Source organism: Nerophis ophidion, linkage group LG18 (assembly GCF_033978795.1).
Source record: "Nerophis ophidion isolate RoL-2023_Sa linkage group LG18, RoL_Noph_v1.0, whole genome shotgun sequence".
NCBI lineage: Eukaryota > Metazoa > Chordata > Actinopteri > Syngnathiformes > Syngnathidae > Nerophis > Nerophis ophidion.
The window spans coordinates 23,765,414-23,780,413 of record NC_084628.1 but is presented as its reverse complement, the minus strand read 5'-3'; the positions used below and the strand labels follow the sequence as shown (position 1 = coordinate 23,780,413).

The following is a 15,000-nucleotide window of genomic DNA, read 5'->3' as shown; positions in this document are numbered from 1 at the left end:
AACTTCTGACTTGTCCTTGTAAAATAGTGAATTTTCTTGGGAAGAAAATTATGACTTTTGTCATATTTTGCCAAGCAAAAGTCAGATTATTATTATAATATCGCCAACATTTTTAAGTTTCCTTATCAAATTTTGACTTTTGTTGAGTAAAATTACGTCTCTTTATACAATTGCAAAAAAATTAAGCTTTTCTTGTAAAATTGCGACTGTTATTGAGTAAAATTTCAACTTTTATGCACAAATGTTAAGTTTTTCTTGTAAAGTTATGACTTGCGTTGAGTGTAATGACGACTTTTATTATAATACTGTCAAAATTCTAAGTTTTTCTTGTGAAATCGTGTCTTTTTTCTTATAAAATTCCGACTCATTTTTCACAAAAAGCTGTTTATATATTTGCCTAGTATGTATTTGTTATTAATGATAGGTTGATTGGCAACACTAAATTGGCCCTAGTGTGTGAATATGAGTGTGAATCTTGTCTGTCTATCTGTGTTGGCCCTGTGATGAGGTGGTGACTTGTCCAGGGTGTACCCCGCCTTCCGCCCGATTGTAGCTGAGATAGGCGCCAGCGCCCCCCGTGACCCCGAAAGGGAATAAGCGGTAGGAAATGGATGGGATGGATGGATGTTGTAAATACACATCTTTATACATCTAGAAAGGCTGGTTCTAAAGAGGTAGACATTGTTCTCAGGTCTCAAGAAGGCAACAAATACAGGAATGTGTGTTTATGTATGTGTGTGTTGTGTGTGTGTGCGTGTGTGTGTTTGTGTGTGTAAATATCATGACAACTTCCCTACTGAGCAGCATGATGAGCTGACATTTGACCTGAAGTAACATTTAAACTGTATGTGTGTGTGTGTGTGTGTGTGTGTGTGTGTGTGTGTGTGTGTGTGTTTGTGTGTGTTGCTCTTCTGCAGGGCATGTATCCATGGTAACCAGGTGAGCCAGGTGTCCTTAAAGGGACAGTAACCTGGGGGCCAGAGTTTCCTGTGTATACATGGTGTGTACCTCAGTGTGTTCAGTTTAGCACACACAAATACACACACACACTACAATGTGTGTTTAACTTGTGATCAATGCTGATACATGATGTCACATACTTACTTCATCTGTCACCTGATTAGCTCGCCTCTGTAGCTCCTCCTGCTCGCTCAGGGCAGGCTGATCAGACGCGATACTGACAATGGGTGTGTGAGAGGAGTCCCGGGTGACCAGATTATGCTGAAGCATCTTGTGCTTTTCTCACCTGTGGAGCAGAGTGACACCATGATCATTTCTAATAACACACACACACACACACACAGGTGTGTATTTTGCACATACACTACAGCCTCTTCATCTTTGAAACCAGTCGACTTCCTGATTGTGTGTCGATCATCCAAAAGACACAATAGGATGACAACACACACACACACAGGTGTGTATTTTGCACATACACTATAGCCTCTTCATCTTTGCAACCAGTCGACTTCCTGATTGTGTGTCGATCATCCAAAAGACACAATAGGATGACAACACACACACACACACACACACACACACACACACACACACACACACACACACACGCACGCACACACAAACAGGTGTGTATTTTGCACATACACTACAGTCTCTTCTTCATCTTTGAAACCAGTCAGCTTCCTGATTGTGTCTCGATCATCCAAAAGACACAATAAGATGACAACACACACACACACACACACACACTGGTGTGTATTTTACACAAACACTACAGCCTCTTCATCTTTGCAACCAGTCGGCTTTCTGATTGTGTGTCGATCATCCAAAAGACACAATAGGATGACAACCCACACACACACACACACACACACGCACACACACATACACACACACACACAGTGTTGCTGAAGTTAGCAAATCTGTTTTAAAAAAAAAGAGTTTGACTTACGGGGCGTCACACTGCTAGAAGAGTCCCTTACTTGCCATCAGCTCATCTGCCTGTCGCCTGCATGAAGTCTTCCTCTCCCGACTCACGCCTCAAGGCTCCGCCCCTTACTCCTCCCATCCATCTGACCACGCCCACTCGCTCTCCCACCTGATGATGCTCGCGGGTGAAGAAGTCAGTGTTGGAAAGCAAACAAAGGCTCCTAATTAGTCTGCTGGCGTATGCAGTAACATATTGTGTCATTTATCATTCTATTATTTTGTCAAAACTATGATACTTGTTCATTTACTGTAAATATCTGCTTATATCCTGTTTTAACATGTTCTATCTACACTTCTGTTTACATGTAATAATCACTTGTGTCATGACGCGGAGTCGAACCCGCGTTTCCTCGGCGGCTGGAGCTGCGTGCGCCTCTGCTGACAGCGCGCTCAGACACGCACTCGCTCGCGCTGAGTGCATCACGCCCACGCAGCAACGAGCCTGCACTCTATCAATAATCAACACACCTGGGCTTGATGAGAGGGAGCAGCATAAAGACCAGCAGACCCGAGGAACCTTTGCCAGAACGTCGCTAACCTTCCAGTAAGCAGCACGTCTGGCATTCCCTGTTCTCCCAGTGATTTCCTCGCCCTTGTTTTGCTCCATCTCTCCGTGGTTCATGTCCTTTTGTATTTCCTCAGTGACTCCTCTGTCATCCGTGATTGTGCCTTGTCACTCAACTCCCATCCGGATTGCTGACTGCTCTCCTCGATCCACGACCTCCCTGCTCGGACCCAGACCACGCTGCCCTGCTGTTGCCCATGACCACTTGCCTGTCCGCAACCTGCCTCTTCGCCTTGGCCTCTTGGATAACGACAAAAGATACAACCAACATTTAAAGACAACAACCCTTGGTAACATTTACATATTTAATATTACACATAGTGAACACTCATTAACTTTGAGTAGCATACACACACCACGTATTCATCAAAGGTTTTTACTAAACCTTGTAAACCGCAGTCCTGCCCCGGCTGTCGCCTCCTTCCCTTCTCTGGTACACAACAACTTGCCTCATTAAATCAATCCATCAATCAAAGTTTACTTATATAGCCCCAAATCACAAGTTTTTTTAAAGGGCTGCACAAGCCACAAAGATATCCTCAATTCAAATCTCACATCTGGGCAAGAAAAAACTCAACCCAATGGGATGACAATGAGAAGCCTTGAGGGGACCGCAGATGAGGGGACAATTACCACCCTACCCCCACACCTCCTGGGCGACCGGTGCAATGTACGTCGAGCGGATCTAGCGTAATAGAGTGAGAGTCCAGTCCATAGTGGATCTATCATTCATCAAGTCTTTGTCATCCCAGGCCATTCAATCCATGGCAACTGGACTGTTTGGTTTGTCTTAGAAGATGTTTCGCCTCTCATCCAAGAAGACTTCATCAGTTCATGATGTTAGACTTACAAAGGTCCGATCTAGTCTTAGACTTAGATTGGTCAGATCAAGTCTTAAACTTATTGGATCGGTCAGATCTATTCTTAGACTTAAATTGGTCAGATCTAGTCCCAGACTTAAAATAGTCAGATCTAGCTTAGACTTAGATTGGTCAGATCTAGTCTTAGACTTAGATTGGTCAGATGTAGTCTTCAACTTAGGCCCTGTCTACACTAAGGCAGATAATTCCTTAAACAAAAAATTATTCAGCCTAAGCCCAGTGCCGGACACACTAACCCAGGGGTCGGGAACCTTTTTGGCTGAGAGAGCCAAGAATCCAAATATTTTTAAAATGTATTTCCGTAAGAGCCATATACATTTTTTTCAACACTGAACACAACTAAACGCGTGCATTTTTAAGTAAGACATTTGTAGAGTATAACAGGTCTCTTCTTTTTTGTAATAACATTGTTATTCTGAAGTTAACTGTGGAGGGGGCGTGGCATGCGGGCCTGCAGCGAAGCGGGGTGTGCCAGGACCGTAGATCGCCCACCTGGGCCTTGTTATCTAATCACCTTTCTCTCTGTTATAAGCAGCAGCCAGGAAGAGAGATGGGGTTGGGGCTGGAGCCAAAGTGCGAGCGAGAACAAAAGAGAAAGACAATTGCTGGAAAGCAACTGAGAGACTTATTGAAAAATAAAACAATATTTTAACCCTGAAACAGGCTCTCATGTCGGTGCTTGGTGGTCTGAAGAAAACCCAGGAGGGCAAGCCCCACACTAACCAATAATAAATAAATAACTTCTTACCATTAATGCAACTTCTTGAACACGTGCGGTAGGAAATTGATGGATGGATTAAAAATGCATGAGAATGTTTTATATTTTGAACGTTATTTTTAACACTGTGATTACAAGTGGAATTATTCTTTACTTATCGTGTTAAGCAATGTCAGCTCAGATTTATCCGAGAGCCAGATACAGTCATCAAAAGAGCCACATCTGGCTCGCGAGCCATAGGTTCCCTACCACTGCACTAACCCATCGTGCAAGGTTCCCCTTCTTGGATAATTTTTTACACAGGAAGTGTGACCTGTATTTCTTAAATCTCCAGCTCTTAGTTCTGTATGGACTCATTGATCGTTTACAAACTGAGTTCAGAGAGAAAGTGAAGTCAGAATGATCGCGCCCCACACAGGAAATGACGTAAGAAAGAACGCGCCACAGCCAGCTTCATAACAACGGGAGCTAACAACTGGAAAAGATGGAGGCGAGTCATCCAGACATGCCGTGTTTCTCCTTCTTCTACATGTACAGACGCTTGTGGAAATCACACATGAATACCTTAAGCGAAGGAAACACACCATTGCAGCTATTTCGGTTACAATACAACTCAGACGGCAAGATGACTTTGGAATGTCCAGGTCAGCTGTGATTCTACTCACCGAAAAACTTTGTCCATTTGTCGAAGGAGAAACAACAAGAATGCGGGCTTCTGTGGATGTGATGTAAAAAAGGTAGCGTGTGCTTTGTATTACCTGGCCTTCGAGTGAAGACTACGGAAAACAGCGAATGCTTTTGGACTGGCAAAGCACACTGTATCAGTTATTGTCCGCCATGTAGGTCGCGCACTCTACGTCTCGGTCCAAAGTATATAAAGTCACCAAAAACAAATGGCCAATGAAGGTGAAGGCAAAAGAGTGAGGAGTGTCCTGACCAGATATCTAAATCCCTAGATTATCCATCCATCCATTTACTACCGCTTATTCCCTTTGGGATTGTGGGGGCGCTGGCGCCTATCTCAGCTAGATTAATTGATGTAAAATGTCCTTCATCACATTGTCTACTTTCACATGTCCATTAAAGACTTGATTAATTTATGATGGCTCAGGTGTGATGCACTACAATAGGGCCCCACAGCACATTGGATTCCAGTTAAAGGCCTACTTAAACCCACTACTACCGACCACGCAGTCTGATAGTTTATATATCAATGATGAAATATTAACATTGCAACACATGCCAATACGGCCGGTTTAGTTTACGAAATTTAAATTTTTAATTTCCCGCGATTTATCCTGGTGCAAACGTCGCGGAATTATGACGCTTATGTTGACGCGTGCTTGTGACGTTATTGGTTGGAGCGGACATGTTCTTCCAGCACCACTCACGGCTAAAAGTAGTCTGATTTTATCGCATAATTACACAGTATTTTGGACATCTGTGTTGCTGAATCTTCTGCAATTTGTTCAATTAATAATTGAGACTATAAAGAAGAATGCTGTTGGTGGAAAGTGGTGGATTGCAGCTGCCTTTAGCAACCGAAACAAACCAGTGTTTCTTTGTTTGTTGTGAAGCTTTAACACAGAGCGGTCAAGCGAACATGTTTCTCTACCACATGTCAACCAGCAAGTTTTCGGATGGGAAAATTGTGATATTAAATCGGCTCGTACTGGATAATTGAGCAGATTATGCGACCTCCTGCAGCAGCTGTGATCTTGGCTCCTCCATTTTCCCTCAGAGACACTGGCGGTCACCGCAGCCCTCCGACTTTCAGGTATGACTTTTAATCTCACTAAAACACTATTAACACAATAAGCAGATAAGGGATTTTCCAGAATTATCCTAGTAAATGTGTCTAATAACATTTGAATCGCTTCCACTGCCGTCACCTGGAGCCGACGCCTTTTCCTTTTATTTTTTTTTATTTTTAGTGCTTCACTCTAACTTTCCTCATCCACTAATCTTTCATCTTCGCTCAAATTAATGGGGAATTCGTCACTTTCTCGGTAGAATTGCTCTTGCTCCTGGTGGCTATGATTATAAACAATGTGAGGATGTGAGGAGCCCTACAACCCGTGACGTCACGCGCACATTGTCTGCTACTTCCGGTACAGGCAAGGCTTTTTTATTAGCGACCAAAATTTACAAAATTTATCGTCGATGTTCTCTACTAAATCCTTTCAGCAAAAATATGGCAATATCGTGAAATGATCAAGTATGACACATAGAATGGACCTGCTATCCCCGTTTAAATAAGAAAATCTAATTTCAGTAGGCCTTTAATTAAAATACCACAACACTGGATATTGTTCAGATAAGTTACATTTAAGAATGTGTACAAACAGCAACACTGGAGGTGACTATGCATGCGCATTTTTTGCGCATGCGTACTACGTTGCGTTACGCTGGCGGACGAAGGGGTGAGGGGGGTCTTAAACGACGGCATTGTGTGTGTGTGTGGACAAGGATAAGGTTAGGTGGGATATAGCCTGTGCAACCTTAGCTGGTTTAGTGTAGAAGCAGCCTTAGATTGGTCAGATCTAGCCTAGATGTGGATTGGTCAGATCTAGCCTCAGACTTAGATTGGTCAGATATAGCTTTAGACTTAGATTGGTCGGATCTCATTTTAGATTTAGATTGGTCAGATCTAGCTTTAGACTTAGATTGGTCAGATCTAGTTTTAGACTTAGATTGGTCAGCTCTAGTCTAGCGGCTGGTGCCAAAACCCAAAATGTTTATACTCTAAAAACCAAGAGGGTGTGCCTGGGCAAGGATGGTTTTGCCTTATCATAGTGAGAAAAACAACTGTTTTGGTGCAAACAAGCAATCCCAACTGTCAAAGCCAACGACAGTCGTTGTAGTGTAATTTCCCATTGTTAGCATTGAGGTAAACCATGTTCAGGGATGGTTTTTCAACCATGACATAGATAGCTTCTTTTGCGTGCAACCTGTCTTCCTCTCAAGGAATGAAAGACTACGTTCAATCCCAAGTTCTTTTGGATGACATATATGTGCCTGTTGCTGAGTACACTTTGCCTGATTTTTTTTTAGCTTTTGGTTCTTTCATCAGTTTTTTGGCATCAGCCAATTGCAAATTAAGTAGTCTTTTCCTCGCAGCCCTCCCCTCTCCCTCTTCCTCCTTCAAAACCGCACTAAAAGAACACCTCCAGGCAACTTCAACCCTAGACTAACACCCTCGCTCCTTCACATCCCACCTCCCTGGATTGTAAATAATCGTTGTTAGGCTTTCTGAACTCACTATGTTCACTGCTCGCTGTAAATATCCTACTAAGTCAGACCTACACTGTTACAATGTCTATTTCTCTGACGATGCAATTGTTGATGACTGAAGTATTGGTGTGATGACTGTTTTATGCTGATAGTATATATCTGTACCATGAATTGATTTACAAACCCGTTTCCATATGAGTTGGGAAATTGTGTTAGATGTAAATATAAACGAATACAATGATTTGCAAATCCTTTTCAACCCATATTCAATTGAATGTATTACAAAGACAACATATTTGATGTTCAAACTCATAAACTTTATTTTTTGTTTTGTTTTTTCAAATAATAATTAACTGGGAATTTTATGGCTGCCACACGTGCCAAAGTAGTTGGGAAAGAGCATGTTCACCACTTTGTTACATCACCTTTTCCTGTAACAACACTCAATAAATGTTTGGGAACTGAGGAAACTAATTGTTGAAGCTTTGAAAGTGGAATACTTTCCCATTCTTGTTTTATGTAGAGCTTAAGTCATTCAACAGTCCGGGGTCTGAGCTATCGTATTTTACGCTTCATAATGCGCCACACATTTTCGATGTGAGACAGGTCTGGACTTCAGGCGGGCCAGGAAAGTACCCGCACTCTTTTTTTACGAAGCCACGTTGTTGTAACACGTGCTGAATGTGGTTTGGCATTGCCTTGCTGAAATAAGCAAGGGCATCAATGAAAAAGACAGCGCTTAGATGGCAGCATATGTTGTTCCAAAACCTGTATGTACCTTTCAGCATTAATGATGCCTTCACAGATGTGTAAGTTACCATTGCCTTGGGCACTAATGCACCCCCATACCGTCACAGATACTTGCTTTTCAACTTTGCGTCCATAACAGTCTGGATGGTTCGCTTCTTCCCCTTTGGTCCGGATGACACGATGTCGAATATTTCCAAAAACAATTTAAAATGTGGACTCGTCAGACCACAGGACACTTTTCCACTTTGCATCAGTCCATCTTAGATGATCTCGGGCCCAGAAAAGCCGGCAGCGTTTCTGGATGTTGTTGATAATTGGCTTTCGCTTTGCATGGTAGTGTCACGGCGCAGATTCAAACCCAGGATTCTCCCGCAGCTGATTCCCACACTCCTTCTGGCAGCATGCCAGTACACGGCCCCGCACGCGCCATGCGCACCACGCCCACGCTTCGCCGCAGCTGCAGGCTGCCTTTCATTAGAGCACCTGGCAGCAATCAGAAGGACAGCATAAAATCCAGTCACTCCTTAGATCCTGCGCCGGAACGTCGTTAACTCTCGTAGTAAGCATACGTCTCTGGCTTCCCTCTCGTTGTCCTTGCCTCCTTTTGTCTTGTGCCCTTTTGCCTCGTTGACTTGTCCCTTGTCCTCCTTGCCGTTGCCTCCCTCGATCCTCGATCACTCGCCTGGACTCGGACCTTGTTTGCTTGCTGCCTGCCCTCGACCTCCTGCCTGTCCCCGGATCTTCCTTGTGCCTACCCCTACTTGACCAGACGGAGGTTTCATTCAACACGCATGTACAACATCCTCTTGTTTCATTCACATGGTTAACTTCACACTTAATCCTGCAACCAACACTTAGAGTAGCGTACACATCCCACACAATCATCAAAACTTACAATAAACCTGGTAACCTTAAGTCTTTCGTGGTGTCGTCTCCTTCCAGTCCTCACGTACATAATAAGTAAAGATTTAACTTGCAATTACAGATGTAGCGACAAACTGTATTTAGTGACAGTGGTTTTCTGAAGTGTTCCTGAGCCCATGTGGTGATATCCTATAGAGATTAAAGTCAGTTTTTGATACAGTGCCGTCTGAGGGTTCGTAAGTCACAGTCATTTAATGTTGGTTTCCGGCCATGTCGCGTACCTGGAGTGATTTCTCCAGATCCTCTGAACCTTTTGATGATATTATGGACCATAGATGTCGAAATCCCTAAATTTCTTGCAATTGCACTTTGAGAAATGTTGTTCTCAAACTGTTTGACTATTTGCTCACACAGTTGTGGACAAAAGGGTGTACCTCGCCCCATTCTTTCTTGTGAAAGACCGACCATTTTTTGGGAAGCTGTTTTTATACCCAATCATGGCACCCACCTGTTCCCAATTAGCCTGCACACCCATTGGATGTTCCAAATAAGTGTTTGATGAGCATTCCTCAACTTTATCAGTATTTATTGCCACCTTTCCCAACTTCTTTGTCACGTGTTGCTGGCATCAAATTCGAAAGTTAATGATTATTTGCAAAAAAAACCAATGTTTATCAGTTTGAACATCAAATATGTTGTCATTGTAGCATATTCAACTGAATATGGGTTGAAAATGATTTGCAAATCATTGTAGTCCGTTTATATTTACATCTAACACAATTTCCCAACTCATATGGAAACGGGGTTTGTACATGGACCCTGACTTAAACAAGTTGAAAAACGTATTCGGGTGTTACCATTTAGTGGTCAATTGTACGGAATATGTACTGTACTGTGCAATCTACTAATAAATGTTTCAATCAATCAATCAATCAATCACCTGCCTTGTCACCCTCGTCCTGCTCTGTCCAATCCTGCATATGATGTTTAAAATCACAGCATGAATTGTCCTAATAAACACTAAATCAATATTCCTAATTCAAAGGTTATTCGTGTCATGAGCCGCTCCTCGGATCATGGCATATTCTGGTTTTGGTTCCGTTTTGTATCTCGTCTTGTTGTTTGACTTCCTTAGTTCCCGGTGGCACTTCCTGTTTTGTTCCGTTCCCATAGTTACCCATTTGTGTCACCTGCCTTGTTTTTTACACGCACCTGATTTTTGATTATCCCTTCTATTTAAGCCAGCCCTTGTTTTTCATTCGTTCTCGGATTCTCGTTTGCTATCCCATGCAACAGGTGATGTCGCTCTTCCCGCGTTGTGGTAAAGACTTTTCGTGATCATTAGCTTCCATGCTATTCTTTTGTTTGCTTGTCCCTAGTTTACATGCTAGCGCTTTTTGTTCCTTCTAGCTCCCATGCTAGTTCGGTTGGTTTGTCTCTAGTGCCTTTGTGCCAGTATTTCTGTTATTAGTTTGTTTTTGTAGTTAGAAATAAATCATCATTCCTACTTTCACGCTGTGTTCCATTCCGCTGCATCCACGAGAAAACAAAACCTCACCACGATGCCAGCTAAGCGTCACAATACGGATTACTTCATGCAATTTAAGTACAAATTTAAACCAACTAAACACTGTCTAACTTTCTTTTTAGCTCAGCAACTAGATGTACGGTGTACTGCAAATGGGAAGTCTAACCTCCCTAAGAATATTAGATTACACTTGGAATTTAAACGACTTAAACATCCATGTGTTACATTCAGTTCTGCTTAAATTCGTAGGTAAGGAGATGAGTATGAAGGATGAACATCACATCACTGATGACTAGCTCGTAAATTACTATGCCAGATCTCTTCCAGAGGCCCCTAAATATGTTAAGTTCACGTGTTTATGTCAATAAAGCATGGGGCCGGTGTTTGGTCTGTCCACAGCGGACTACCAGGTATAAGACAAACATTTTATCTTCCTGGTTATTGCAACGCTACATGTGTGAGAATATTTCAGCCTTTATCGTGTCCGGAAAATGACAGTTTGCCTTTTTTGTGGTATTAAAGGACTGTTGTTAGTCCGATGTTGACGTGATAAAACCTATTTCTTGTTTAGAAGATACAATTGTCACTTATTGTACTACATACATACATATATGTATCATGTTGTATGCATGCATGTTCGAAATAAACTCAAACTCAATATATCAAAATCAAGTACCTACTGTACTGTTTACTTATTGAAATACCCTTTTTAGAGCTAAAATCTACCCTAATGACCACTTTGCTGCTGCCAAAAATTGATTTCAAGTAATACTTTGATACTGACACATCTCATCTCTGCATATTTTACTAGAATACCCTTATAATCATTACATGTATCAAAATCAAGTACTTACTGTACTGTTTACATGTTGACATTACCCTTTACAAAGCTAAAAACTACCCAAACGGCCACTTTGCTGCTGCCAAAAATTAATTTTAAGTAATATTTTGATACTAAAACATCTTATCTCTGCATATTTCACTAGAATTTCCCTTATGGACCAATACATATATGAAAATCAAGTACCAACCGTACTGTTTACTTGTTGAAATACCCTTTATAAAACTAAAACTAAAAACTACCCAAATGACCACTTTGCTGCTGCCAAAAATTGATTTCAAGTAATATTTTGATACTGACACATGTCATCTCTGCATATTTTACTAGAATACCCTTATGGGCATTACATGTATCTAAATCAAATACCTACTGTACTGGTGGTTAAGAGGGGAGGAGTATATATACAGCTAGAATTCACCAAGTCAAGTATTTCATATATATATATATTTATCCATATATATGTCTTGATTGGATTATCCAGATATGTGTGTAGTGTATATAAAATAATGATGGTTTAGAAGTTGTTTTAGAGGACTTCGAAGGCTTCAACGGTGACTCCGAATACCCTCAACGTTCAAGCAGTTATATTTAAAATAGTAAAAACAAAACAAAAAAAAGGACTTCTTTGTCTCATGATTGGGAACAAAATTCCCCTGAAAAATGCAGTTCCTTTAAATTAAATATTAAATTGTATTTATATTTATTTGACTCTTTTTAACTTTAATGGGGAGCGAAGAAGAAGCTGGTAAAGGATTTGGGACAACAGGACAAGGCTAAAACTAAGTGTGCACACAGTGTACTTATTAAAGTGCACTGACAGATGTATTTGCTGCCCCCTGTTGGTCACTGGGCACTTAACTCTTCTCTCCTTTAAATGGTGTACTGCAACCACTTGAGTTCTTCAAACTCAGGTATGCACTCAAAGGTGAGCCAATTAACACACAGACCTATAGCATCTAGGTTACCATGGTAACACACAAACACAAGGTGGTCATTAGGTTTATTTGGTCAGAAAAAGGGGCGGTGGCGTCTCCGCCTGGAAGTTAACAAAAAAGCATCTTCTTCTTTGGTCCCGTTACCATGACAACCGCGCAGGTCATCCATGCATGAGCAGGGAGGGGGAGGAGCCTCAGGAGTACATGGTCAATTGTAGCCACTGCACAAAAAGGTCAAAGGGCATCAGACGGCGTCTTTGTTGACGTTCAAATAAGTTTTTACCTCTTTAACATCCAGGCTGATGGAGCCGCTGTTGCCTTTGTCCAGAGTCTTGAAGGCTCCTGCACGCACGCACGCAGACACACACACACACACACATACAGGGAAAGACAAACACACACACACACACGCACGTAATTTGATGAGTTTATAGTAGCCAAAGGTGTGTCGATGTGTTGCACAGAAGACTCACTGCACATGGCGTCCAGTCGCACCAGGCAGCCGATGTAGTTGTCAAAGTCCATGTCGCCGTGCTCATCGCTATAGCGACGGATGATCATCTTGTACAGCTGGTCATTCAGAGGGAAACCTGCGGGACACGCAGAGTACGGTTTGAACACGTCATCTCCGCACGCGGCAAACAATTTGACGCGCGTACACTAGGGTTGTACGGTATACCTGTAATGGCATAGTACCGCCATAATAATGAATCAGTCTGTACTATATGCCTCTAAAAAGTACCCCCCACCCAAACCCCCCTCGCCCACCATCGTGTTCATCACATCATTACATTGCTGGTTTTACGAGCAGAGGAGCATATTCGGCAGCGTACAATCACAGAGTACTTACAAGCAGACACAGTGTGTAGACAGAAAAGGAAGAACGGACGCATTTTGGCCTGAAAACTGGCAATAAAGGTGAAGTTATAACACTGAAACGCCCTCAGGAAGAGGTGCATTAAGACATGGCTAGCTACAAAGTGGCTAACATCCATCCACAGTCTGCAGCTACTTTTACATCACTGATCCTCCTCTCTATGGCGACAAATAAAGTAAGTTTCTTACAAGTATCATCCCTGCAGGACGAGGAATAGCTAAACATTCTTCACTACACACTGTCGGAGGATACAATAGCTAATCGTTAACAGCAAGTTAGCACCCCTGAAAGTAAACAAAAGCCATGGGTGGATTTACACATGACATCCACTGTAATGATACCAAGTACAGGAGCGTATCTAGTCGATACTACAATGATTACATCCATGTTTTTGAGCATCACAACATCTTCTTTTGTTTTTTTAAATGTATATTATGTTTATAAATTCAGGAAATAAGTCCCTGGACACATGAGGACTTTGAAAATGACCAATGTATGATCTTGTAAATACTTGGTGTCGGATCAATACCTAAATTTGTGGTATCATCCAAAACTAATGTAAAGTATCAAACAACAGAAAAATAAGTGATTATTACATTTTAACGGAAGTGTAGATAGAACATGTTAAAAGATAAAGTAAGCAGATATTAACAGTAAATGAACAAGTGGATTAATAATTCATTTTTTACCACTTGACCCACATAAAAGAATGATAAATGACACGATGTTACTGTATATGTCAGCAGCTAAATTAGGAGCCCGTTTGTTTACTTACTTAAAAAATAAAAGTTGTCTTGTATGTTCACGATTTTATTTAAGGGACAAACTTGCATTAAGAAACATGTTTAATGTACCCTAAAATGTATTGTTAAAAATAAGCCAACAATGCCATTTTTTGTGGTCCTCTTTATTTCGAAAAGTATCAAGGTACGGAAAAGTATCAAAGTACATTTTAGTACCGGTACCAAAATGGTGGTATGGGGACAACACTAGCTCACACACACACACCTGCTTCCTTGAAGGCTTCTGGCAGTTCTCTGTGGCAGATCACGCCGGAGCCGTCAGCGTCGTGGTTTAAGTAGGTTTTCTGGAGACAGCAAAGTCAGCACGTTTGCAATCCTCCACCAGGCGCTACACGTACTCCGCTCACCTTCCATTTCTTGATGTTGTCCCACAGAAATTTGAATTCATGAAAGCCCAGCTTGCCCGTGCTGTCACTCTGCAGGCATCAGGGTCAAAGGTCCACGTGCTACTCAGCCAGCCACTCACACGTAGTGCACAACATTTCTGTCTACTAGTGGAAGGATACGTCCATGACGGCCACCATGCTTCTACACGACTCGATGCTGAAACCGTCTGTCCTCAGATCGCCATCTGACACAAAACATTAACATATGCTCGTTAGCTTAGCGTAATATATTTGGCTATCAAACACTCGCATTTGCCGGCTCGCTGTTCACTGAACATACATTTTTTGACTCAAAAACTTTAGCTGTGCCAGTGAGCTTAGCAATATTTATTTAGCTGCCAAAATTTAGCACTTTTCTGTTACGTTAGCATTTGGCTACCAAAGAGGTTACATAATTTTTTTGGCCTCTAAACATTAGCCTGTGTCGGTCACCTTAACAGGATTTATTTATCTCGCAAACATTAGCATGTGAATGTTAGCTTAGCATGATTTATTTAGCTGACAAACACTAGCATGTGCCTGGTATCCTGATTAATTTCAATACTAAACATTAACACGTCTGTTAGCTTGATTTTGTTGACTACCAAACACTAGCATGTGTCAGCTTGCCGTTATTTATTTGGCTATCAAACATTAGCATTTGTCTGTTAGCTTAATATGATTTGTTT

The 15,000-nt window shown here is 41.7% G+C and overlaps 2 protein-coding genes across 3 annotated transcripts in view; both read right to left on the bottom strand.

Moving 5' to 3' along the window:
• zgc:101731 (SNARE_SNAP25N and SNARE_SNAP23C domain-containing protein) overlaps positions 1–2,006 on the bottom strand; it is a 10,981-nt gene extending 8,975 nt beyond the window's left edge. The window contains exons 1-2 of the mRNA XM_061877773.1: positions 1,913–2,006; positions 1,105–1,246 (exon numbers count right to left, since the gene is read on the bottom strand). Of these exons, the coding sequence (XP_061733757.1) occupies positions 1,105–1,230 (126 nt within the window). The 5' untranslated portion in view covers positions 1,231–1,246; positions 1,913–2,006. The remainder of the gene's footprint in view (positions 1–1,104; positions 1,247–1,912) is intronic.
• A 10,308-nt stretch (positions 2,007–12,314) lies between these two features.
• The window catches only part of capns1b (calpain, small subunit 1 b), a 9,711-nt gene continuing 7,025 nt past the window's right edge, over positions 12,315–15,000 (bottom strand). For both annotated transcript variants that reach the window (XM_061877775.1, XM_061877774.1), the window contains exons 6-11: positions 14,453–14,517; positions 14,294–14,362; positions 14,152–14,230; positions 12,740–12,856; positions 12,550–12,608; positions 12,315–12,487 (exon numbers count right to left, since the gene is read on the bottom strand). In XM_061877775.1, the coding sequence (XP_061733759.1) occupies positions 12,461–12,487; positions 12,550–12,608; positions 12,740–12,856; positions 14,152–14,230; positions 14,294–14,362; positions 14,453–14,517 (416 nt within the window). In that variant the 3' untranslated portion in view covers positions 12,315–12,460. The remainder of the gene's footprint in view (positions 12,488–12,549; positions 12,609–12,739; positions 12,857–14,151; positions 14,231–14,293; positions 14,363–14,452; positions 14,518–15,000) is intronic.